We start from the raw sequence: 11,191 nt of genomic DNA, 5'->3' as shown, positions 1-11,191 counted from the left end.
GGGGGGGGGGCGCAGGAGGATCTCTGTGAGTTCAAGACTTGTCTGGCTCAAGACCAGCCTGAACTGCATACTGTCTCAAAAAGACAGGAAGGGGAGGGAAGGGGAGGGGAGAAAGAGACCTGATGTACACTCGTCACTTTTAAGTCCTACTACTACTGATTTCACAAAATAGTTAAGGTACACATGTCAAAAAAAGATGGCAATTAACAGATAGTATAAATCTTTCACCTTTTACTAAAAAAAGATGACAATTAACAGATTCTAAATGCAATCAACTTCTACAATAACAGCATCAAGTTAATTGCTATGTTGTAGAGTGGTCACATTATTTTGAACCCTTTATTAAGAAAAATGTCCAAAACACATGACAGCAGAATGAGTAACTGAGCTTCACATAACTATCACTCAGCTTCAACAATAACCAGTCAGGGTCAATTCCGTTTTGCCTATACTGCCTACCATCTCCCAGGTATTTTGAGGCAAGTCCTAACCATTTTATCATTTGATTAACATTTCAGAATTTATCATTTTCAAATGAAACCCATAATACTTATAGCAACAATAGTTTTGTGGTATCAAATTACTAATTCAAACTTCCCTGCTTTAAACCTTATTTAGTTTGTTGTTATCAATCAGGACCCATTTTGCTCTACAAAATGCAATTCATTTTTTTTTATGATTCTTTGATCTCTTTACAGAGTTTTCCCCAAAAGTTTCCCCCAATTGCCTACAATTTACAAGTTGAAGAAACCAGGCTACTCGATGTACAGTGTTCTTATCCCTACATGAATTCTAATGTCGGCATAAAAGTAGCTCAAACAAACCCAACTAGGACAAGGATAACTGGTTTAAAGGCTCTCGCCTAAGAGGGTACTAGGAACCAACCTTTAAAGCTTCATGAAGAAAGGATGGATCTTGAATGCCTGTGATTTCTCTCAGTTGATTTAATAGCATCTGGCAACTCTATTTGGGAAACAAACAAAAATGCACACGTCAGTCAGGAAGTAAGCCCAGCGCAATCTTAACACAGACCTGAGAGCTGCATTTTTCCCTCTAGACAACTGCAAGCTCCATGTAACAGGGTACTGACTGCCAGGTGCACTCTGAAATGGCCAAACTTTTTTTTTTTTTTTTTTTTGGAGACCGGGTCAAAGATAAAAACAAAAACAGACAGGGTCTTATTGTGTTTGGGCTGGCCTTGTGCTCCCTTTTGTAGCCCCCAGGTGGGTCTTGAACTTACAGCGATCCACCAATCTCAACCTCCCAGTGCTGGCATTACAGGCATGGGTCACCCTGCCCGGTTCTACAGCCAGCATGGTGCACCTGGGTGATCTGGGCTGACATGGCATGCACAGCTGGGGATCAAACTCAGGTCCTTGTGCTTGCCAGGTAGGTGCTTATGCCTCTGAGCTATCTCCCCAGTGCCTATCATTCTTTTTTTTTTCCCCATAGTTTTATTGAGAAACAAATAGCAATGAGACAGTTTCAAACCAAATTGGTAGGTCAGTTTCAATAATTAACACATAGCAATGAGACAGTTTCAAACCAAATTGGTAGGTCAGTTTCAATAATTAACACAGTGCATACATTCTTCCTATATATATTTGGTAGGACAGTTTCAATAATTAACACATTGCATACATTCCTCCCAGTGGTTAATTGCTGTACAAGATACGGACATGATATTCTATTTACAAACACTATTAGAACAAATCCCTCTATTCATTAAGAGAATGTAACTATATATCTATCCTAACGACTTTGAATACACAGATACAAAATGGACATTCATCTGTATCCCCTTTTTTGTTTAGTTCCGTTATTTGTATATTATAGGTGTGTAAACTCAGCAAAATATTCTAAAAGAGTCCAGTAGTCCATAATAGTATTGGGTCTCCTACTTCACTGGCAATGTCGAAACTGTTGACCTGAGTCCCCTACAGCTCAACATAACAGCATGGCTTTACTTCTTATATTTTGTTTTTATACTTTTCTGCTGGATGGTTAAGACCAAGGTAAAGCAGGACCTATGCAACAAGAGTTGTAGCTTTTGGGTCTGATAAGGTCAGTGAAATCCCCTCAGGATTTATCCTGAGATCCTGTACCTCAGATTGTAGAACCTTTGTCGGTGTCAGCCATGTGGATGAGTCACGGCCATTGCTTGGCTATTCTTTTAAATGTCTAAGCATGAGAAATACTTCGGGCATTTACAAAAGAAAAGCAAGTGAGCAGTCAGTAAAACTACAAATATCCATACAACATTTCAGTGTACTGCTTTAGCCTCCACAGACGGTGTGTCAGGTTCTCCTTTCTGTAAGCGACAGGTCACATCAGGAGTCCAGGCATTTACACGGATGTGCAGACATGCTATTTTAAGCTTTACTGCACATGCCATTTGTGCGTGTCATTTTTCACTGACAATAAGTTTCCAATCACATAATTAGCGAACAAGAGATTCTACCACCATATTTAGAACTTTGTTTGACAACTTAAACACAAGTAGAGCTAAAGCTAGAGTTTTCTGAATGATTAAACTATGGAATGTTTTCATAAATCTGAAACATGGAAGAATCTAACTCATTAACTTACAGCTACTGAAGACCAGTTAAAAACCCACTTTGAGCTTAAAAGTCTTCCCATTACCATTTTAACCTGTTTTGCCCAAAGTCAAAGGTTAATACAAAACATCTATTTACAAATACAGTGCAATTTAAATAAGTGGCTCAACTTAAGATCACGATCTTTTAGAATAATACTGGAAAACAACTCAAAACTACCTCAGTGAAAAGACATGTACTACACGTCACTATTAAGCTCTCGCCAGAACTAAGTCCTGGTTCTTGCCTAGGGCTTTCCGCTGCTAACTTCCATTAGAATGTATCTCAGAGAGTCTACACTTACTGCCAGCTGGAGCAGAAACAGTATCCTGTTCTTCAACAGCTGAGGGCCCAATAACACACTGAAGGATCAGGCAACTAGAAATAACTAACTGAGACACCCTCCAGAATCTGCAAAAAAAGCATCAGCAGTCTTTCTGTTCCAGTCAGAGGCTATAGTCAGAGGCTAGAAATGGAACTCTACCCTGCTGAGAACAGCAGTCTTGGGGGCTTGTCAAAGCCAGTCCTCACTGTGCACCAGGAGAAGGACTATTAGACTACAGTTTTACTTTGGCAGAAGATGAAAACATAAGCATGAGATCTGTTCAGAAAAGGAATGTATTATTAAAAGTTCCCCAACTGACAGGATATCATGTCTGCATCTTGTGCAATGAATAAGCACTATGAAGACAACAATATGCAGTGTATTAATTCTTGAAACCGGGGTCAGGGAGATGGCTCAGTGTGAATAAGCGCTTCCCTGGCAAGCGCAAGGGCCTGAGTTCAAGTGCAAGGGCCTGGTTCCGCAAAAAAAAAAAAAAAAATCCTGAAACTGTCCTACTAATCCATTTTGAAACTGTCTCATTGATATTTGTTTCTTAATAAAATTAACTAAAAAGTTCTAATTCCATTTGATTTTACTACATAAAACTGCATGAACCTATATATATGAATCATGTATAATGTTCTAAAATTTCAAAATTAACATAGTCCAAAAGAAAGGAATAAATAGGAGAGGAGTTCTTCAGACACAGTCTCATTATGTAGTTAAGGCTAGCTCTGAACTCACTAGGTAGCCCCCAGTGGCCCTGAACTTGCAGAGATCCTCCTGCCTCAGCTGCCCAGAATGCTCTGGAACAGCTCTTATATCAACACTTGCGATTCACAGAACATAAGCCCAGAAAAAGTAACACATACAGTGTGCCACTTACTTCTATCCAGGTGTGTTCTACACACTGCGTATACTCACTCATTCCACTCTCTTAACAAAACCGCGAGGTAGGAATTACCACCACTGACAGGATACTGTGGCACTGGAGGTTAAGTAACTTTAACAAGATCACTGCCTGTAAGGGGTCAGCCCAGGATCAGAACTCAAGCTACCTGACTCAACTTCTGCAGCCTAAACACTAACCCATGTTGTATCTGAGGACACAAAAAAAAAAATAGGCAAGATGACCACCTCAGTCAACATAATGCAAATATTTTATTCTCTTTTTTTAACTTTGCCTGCCTTTACACAATAACAAATTGATGACTCAGTTATACAATCTGTTCTGAACAAGCTATCATCAGGAAGTACAGAGGTAAACACTGTATCTGACTAAATTCAGGGTGCCATCAGTTATACTCTGCTATCCTACTTCCACATCTTTTTCATATACCATTTTTTTCTACCCTTGGGATTTGTTTTTGTCCATGAATTTCAATACTCAATCCCAGTGTAATTTTTTAAAAGACAATGTAAAATGTAGGTGAACTGTGGCATTGACCGTGAATAACAGCTGTCTTTACGACAGCAGGGGCCATGACTGGCCACACTCCGCTAACCTGGATGACAATGGACGTAAGGAAGGCCTTCATTTCAAAGACAATCACAAATAAATATGAACTGATGAAATACAGAATTCAAGTAATGGGCCAGCCAAATAGCTCAGTGGATTAAAGCACCTGCAAACTGGTGCAGGAGCCCAGAGTTCGATCCCTGGGCCTGCTGTGCAGGCCCCACCCCTGGGGTGCACTGAGACTGTGTGTGGTGGTGCACACCTGTAATTCCAGCTCTTGGGAGGCTGTAAACAGGAGGATCACTATGAGTCCTATCTAGTAGTGAGACCTTGAACACCCTGTACACCCTTCCCTAAAATACAAAAAAAAAAAAAAAATTCAAGTATCAATTTACTAACCATTTTCATTTGGCCTTGAATTAAAGTCAGTTACATTCTACAGTTCCCAGTCCCCTTTCTCCACTTGTAACAGGCAGAAGTAGACAGTAATACTTCTAGAATAATACTCAGGAAAGGAAAATAAACTCTTCAGTTTCCCTTTTTTAGAAGCTCTTATGTTAAGATGACAACTATGTAAAATTATTTTTACTGCTCCAAAAACAATGTTCCACTTGTAATGCAGATCCAAACTCATCTTGCCGACCAGACTTATCTCTGATCCCACCCTGCTTGCTCCAGCTTTCCAGCTACCGAATTCTGCCACCACGAACTCATTCTTCCATGCTGCTAGCAGCTCCCACGGTGACAAACACATAGGACAACCAGCTTATAAGGCGCACAGCTCACTTCTGGCCCAGGTTCCAGAGCTTCCCTCCACGGCCACTTGGCTCGGCTGCACTTGGTGGCAGAAGCCCAAGACGCAGGACCCTGGCTCAGCTCACGGCAGTCAGGAAGCGCAGAGCCAGGAAGGACAGAGGTCCACCAGCTCCTTCAGGAGGCACCACCAGTGACCTACATGCTTCCCGATACTTCCAAGTCTGACCGCGGGGTGCAAGCAGGCCTTGCTCCCTCATACGCCCAGGGCACAGGCAAGACCCAAACGCAGTGCGCGAGCCTGACGCCACAGCGACTGCTGCCACCTGAGTTCAGCGCCCAGGCGGCTGAGGCACTGGAGCAACTCAAGAGACCCAGTCTCCGAATCAAAGAAAAAGAGGGCTGAGGAGGTAGCAGGGTCAACATACAATTCAGGGACATACCAGCACGCCCCGCGCACACCCCCTTTCCTAACCTCCCAGTGTCGAGAGGGCACGAGCACGCCTGCGGGAGGACGGAGGACGGAGGATGGATGGCCTCCAGCATCGCGTCTCTCCGGCTGCTTGAGGTTTAGGCCTCTAGCCTCCTTTACATCTAGGACAATGCACCTTAATCCCCAATTTAAATTATCCATAGAGTGGTGGTGACTGTGACTGTAATTGAGATTTACTTTTATTATCATTTTTTTAAAAAGGGTTTTTGCTACTTAGCCCAGGCTGGCATCTAAGTCACAGTGGTCTTCCTGTCCCAGCCTCCAGAGTACTGGGGGTACAGGCATGCTCCGCTGCACCTCACTCTGTAACTAACATTTATTTTTATTTCATTTATTTATTTATTTATTTATGGATTTTTTGAGCAGGGTCTTGCCATGCAGCTCAGGATGGCCTTGAGCTCAGTCTGTAGCCCAGGCTGGTCTCAAACTCACAACAATTCTCCTGCCTTTGTCTCCCCAGCGCTGGAATTACAGACATGCACCACTATGCCTGGCTAGTAACTAACATTTATTGAACACCTTTATGCCAGAAAACTTATATACATGTAATACATCCTATACACATGAAAATTACCTTACATACATATATAAATCCTCCAACACCACTGGATGGTAGGAAGGTGTGTAAGTACTAGGAAAGTAAGGCTTACAGAGTCTGCAGGGTGCACCCTGGGAAGCTGAGGAAGAAGAGTCAACGTGAGCCTCGTCTGAACAAATTAGTGACTCAGCAAGATTGTCTCAAAATGAACAACTAAGAAAAGGGCTAGGAATGTAGCTCTGAGGCAAGGCCCTGGGTTCAGCTCCTTGTACTGAAAGAAAAAAAAACAGGACCTATTTATCATCCGTTTCTCTCTCTCTCTTTTTTCTTTTTTTTTTTTAATTAGAAGTTTTTCTTTTGTTTTGTTTGTTTGTTGTTCAAACAGGATCTGGCTATGGAATGAAGCTGTCCTAAACTCACTATGCAGCCCAGCTGGCATCATGACGGCAATCCTCCCGCCTCAGCTACCCAAGGGTTGGGGTCGTAAGCATGCACCACCGTGCCCGGCCATCAGCAGCTTTAATTCAACCAAGGAAAGCTATTAAGAGCATGGACAGCAGTTGCACAAGGATCACACTGTGCTACTGATATTCTCACAACTGTTATCCTATGACTCTGTCTTACAAATACGAGCTAAACCTCCATTCTCAACAGTACCCGCACCAGAAACCCCAACAAGCACTATGTGTGAAAGGCCCATTCATAATGACAGTGACAGGGAAACTAAATGCATCAGGAGCCTAGTGTACCACATACTTAATGTTTCTCCAGACAGTCACAGCAAATGGACTGCACGCTGCCTTTGCTCTAAGGAGCCCCCAGGTAAGCACACAGCCCATGGGGCAAGGCGCTGCGGAGAACAGGCACATGGGCCACCAGGCGTGCGCTTCCTTGGTGGACTGCTGTGTTCACAGGGCAGGGACCCTTCTCCTGCCCCGAGGAGCCAATGAAGACAGGCGCAGGCAGCTCCCCAGGAAGGGCCTTTCCACAGGGACTCTGTGCTCGCAGGACTCTGAGCTCGCCATGCAGCCCAGCCTGGCCCGGCACTCCCAGGGCCTCCTGCCTCAGCCTCAGGAGTGCTGGCCACGGTAGTGGCTCAGTGGTTTTAAGGCCATCCAGTTCGCTCCCCTGCAGGAGATCTGCTTAAAGCAAAGGTGGTCAGTCACCTCCCAATAAACAACCAACACAACCATGGGGACAACAGAAAGTTGAGTTTTGTTGTAACAAGCAGTGGATTGGCCTAACCCTCCTGCAACAAAAGTTAAACTCTCTGATAAGAGAGGGCCACACGCCACTGCTTACTACCTTTACACCACTGTTCAGCACTGTGATGAGGCACTTTCTAGGTTCTGTTCCTTCAAACAGGGATGCTACTTCCATCATTCCCACATATACTTCCTGGTCTTAGTTGTCTAGTCTTCACAAATACTAGTCCATATTTAAAACTAAGTAACTGGTAAATGTTCCTTTACTTCAAAGAAATACCAAGGTGTACCTAATAAAAATCCTCCCAAAGTTAAAGATCTCATTTTCCAATTTTAAACTATACTGCACAAGAGGGGACACCTCTACAGGAGTCCACGAAAACACTTGGCATCAGCTGCCGATACTGCCCAGACAACACTTCTGCCCAACACATTCTCAGACTGCTGACTTCTCCAGTCTCCAAAAAGCAAGAATGACCCCAAATTTTGCCCAGAGTATTTATTCAGTTTTTCTCCCAGCAACAACTCCGTGTTGGTCCAATTTATTCATGGGAAAGAAACTTAACACAATCCTAATAACATGACTTGCTAAAAATGACAAATAGCTGGGGTGTTTATTTTATTATTTTATTTATTTTAATTTTTATTTATTCGTGTGTGTGTGTGTGTGTGTGTCCAACTCAGCCCACCAGGGGGCGGGGCCGGCTGGCATGTGGTGCTGGGGGATTGAACCGCGGTCCCTGTGCTTTGCTAAGCTTGTTCTAAGTAGGTGCTTTAGACCGCTGAGCCATCTCACCAGCCCCTATTTGTTTTTTTTTTCTTGCAATATGGGGGATTGAACTCAGGACCCTGTACTTGCCAGGGCAAGTGCTTATTCTGCTGAGCTATCTCCCTGGGCCCAAATAGCTGGTTTTAGACATACAATGAGGATCCCCTCAGGTGGCTACTGGACAACTGGTGTGAAGTCAGAAGTCAGTGCATGACAAAACGTTTTGAATTTAGCTGCTTTTATACCATACAGAGGAGCTTAGACTGGAACTTAAAACAAAAAAGATCTAATCATTACTTACTTTTTAAAAAAGTTACTGGTACAGGTTTGCAGTATGTAATGACTATAGCCTGCCTGGAAAGGTGGCACACGTGTGTGGTCCCTGCACTCACAAGGCTAAGGCAGGCCTTCAAGGTCACCCGGGACGACAGAGTGAGTGAGTTCAAGGCCAGCCTGAATTACACGGTGAGGTCCAGTGGTCACAAAACATGAAAGAGATTATACCTTCATGGAGAGCTGATACCTACCAAGTGCATCTTAATTCCTTTTCATTCCCTCCTCCCCTATTCCCTCTGCACCCCCCAATTTCTGATCCCCCTTCCTGACTGAGAAAGAGCTACCTCTTTACTATCCTTTACTGTGCTCTTTATTTAGATATTAGGTTTCTTATATAAGAAAACCATGTGATATTTAGGCTTGTGTGTTTACTTTTTTTTTTTTTTTTTTTTTGCAGTACTGGGGATTGAACTCAGGCCCTTGCACTTGCCAGGCAAGCGCTTATCCTACTAAGCCATCTCCCCAGCCCTACTTCATTTTTTAAAAGAATTTTTTTATCTTTTTCACACCCACTAAGAAATTCTAAAACTACAAGAGGATATAGCCATTGAAAATGAAATTGCTGGGGCCGGGGAGATGGCTCAGTGGAATAAGCGCTTCCCTGGCAAGCACAAGGGCCTGAGTTCAATCCCTGGTTCCGCAAAAAAAAAAAAAAAAAAAAGAAAGGAAAATGAAATTGCCTTCCTCCCTCCCCAGTTTTATTTTCCAGGGGTCCCACTATTCAGTTCCTGATATATCTTTCCAGAAATTATCTAGGCCCATGAGTGTGTTCTATACAATTACATAAGGCCCCAGACTTTGCCTCTTTACTGTAGACTATACTTAAGACCATTTCAGGGGCCAGGGAGTTGGCTCAGTGAAATAATCACTTCCCTTGCAAGTGCAAGTTCTGAGTTCAATCCTGTTTCCAAAAAAAAAAAAAAAAAAACTATTTTTTTCATTTCTTTGAATACATTCCTCAATCAAATATGCAAAATGAGGACAGGAAGCCAGGACACCATGCTATAGAATGCATCCCAAAAGTTAAGAAAAATATACTGTATTCATACTGTACTGCTAGAGCTGAGAAACTAGGAACATATGAGGGAAAGATGAGAAATCAACTTATATACTTATAGTTTAGAAACCGCACAGCAACACTTTGGTATTACTGGGAGGTCTAGCTATGTAGCTTCTTTTCTTAATAAATACCGGAGACTAGACAACTGACATAGCACTGCGTGGTGGAAGGTTCCAAAGGTCAGGTGACTTCACTTAATCTGATGAACAACAACTGATGATGACAGGCTCCTCAGCAGGGAAGGGATGCAAAGGAGGCAAGTACACTTAAGGGGACTAAATATGAGTGAAGCTTTAAGCGGGATGCTCCCAGAGGGCAAAAAGCCTCTGAGTTACAGGGCCACGGGATACACAAGTTGTGAAGGGAGGAGCAAGATGCTAGTAGAGGGAGCCGGGGAGACGGCTCAGGGCCTGAGTTCAATCCCCAGTTCGGGGGGCAGGGAGGGATGATGCTAGTAGGGAATGAAACTACAGAATACATTCTGAGCAGCTCAAAGAGTGAAGAAATAGTTCAGTCAAATACTTGTAAATGGATGCTTAAGAGAATTCAATTACCAATGATATAAAAGGAAACCAGCAACAGAAACAAACAATATAATATACAACATTAACGAAATGAAGGGGGGAAAACACAATCAGCTCAAAGCAGAAACACATCCAACAGCCATCCATGATTTCTTTCTCAAAAAACCAGAAAACCAGGAACAGAAGGAAATCATCTAACACAAGGGTTCAAGACTCAGAGGCCTGGGATGGTGGTACACAGCTGTGGCCCAAACAGGAGCCCATTCCAGGCAATTTAGTGGCTCTGTGAAAGTGCCTCAAAAACAAAAAGTACTGGACACGTAGCTCAGTGTGAAGGCCCTGGACTCACACTTCCAGTTTCTCAATTCACTACAAAGCTGGAGTAATCATAATGATGTCGTACAGCATAAGGACAGCACACAGACCAACGGGATGGATTGGGAATTCAGAAATAAACTCACCTCTCCAGTCACCGGATGTTGCACAAGAATGCCATTATTGGGGCTGAGGAGATAGCTCAGTGGTCTAAGTGCCCGCCTGGCAAGCACAAGGACCCAGGTTCAATACATGGTACCACATGCCGTGCTGACCCTGTGCCAGCCACACCAGCCACCAAAACCAGGCGTGGTGGTTCATGCCTGTAATCCCAGCCCTTGGGAGGCTGAGACAGGATGATCATTAGGAGTCTGAGCTGCACAGTGACACCCTGTACCAAATAAATAAATAAATAAATAAATAAATGATTTTTTTAAAAAAAGAATGCCACTATTGTTTAAGGAGGAAAATACAGACTCTTTAGCAAACCACCAGGGCAGCTGGAGATCTGCAAGCAAAAGGGCACTGAACTATCTCACACAAAATGTAAAACTTAACTCAAGCACAGACGTACAGTACATACCTAGCTGGCATGCACCAAGCCCTGGGTTCGACTCCCAGTAGGTGGGATAAAAAGGCCAACTACATCGGATTTCAAAATTAAACCATTTTGCGCATCCAAGATCAGAAACAAGAAAGTGAAATGACAATCTACAGGAGGGAACAAATATTTTTAAATCATGTACCTGTGAAATGTGAGCATCTACTTTTTTTTTTTAATATTTTTTAAATTTATTTTATTTATTTATTTATTTGT

General features: G+C 42.9%; 1 protein-coding gene across 7 annotated transcripts in view; it reads right to left on the bottom strand.

Moving 5' to 3' along the window:
• Window positions 1-11,191, bottom strand: part of Usp28 (ubiquitin specific peptidase 28) — a 68,068-nt gene that overhangs the window by 52,230 nt on the left and 4,647 nt on the right. For all 7 annotated transcript variants that reach the window (XM_023721090.1, XM_023721091.1, XM_023721092.1 and 4 more), the window contains one exon: window positions 886-963. In XM_023721090.1, coding sequence (XP_023576858.1) covers window positions 886-954 — 69 coding nt within the window. In that variant the 5' untranslated portion in view covers window positions 955-963. Of the gene's footprint in view, window positions 1-885; window positions 964-11,191 lie in introns of those variants that run through there.

Source organism: Octodon degus, unplaced genomic scaffold, assembly GCF_000260255.1.
Source record: "Octodon degus isolate 3935 unplaced genomic scaffold, OctDeg1.0 scaffold00080, whole genome shotgun sequence".
NCBI lineage: Eukaryota > Metazoa > Chordata > Mammalia > Rodentia > Octodontidae > Octodon > Octodon degus.
The sequence above is the reverse complement of the archived record's forward strand: the minus strand, read 5'-3'. Positions and strand labels throughout refer to the sequence as shown.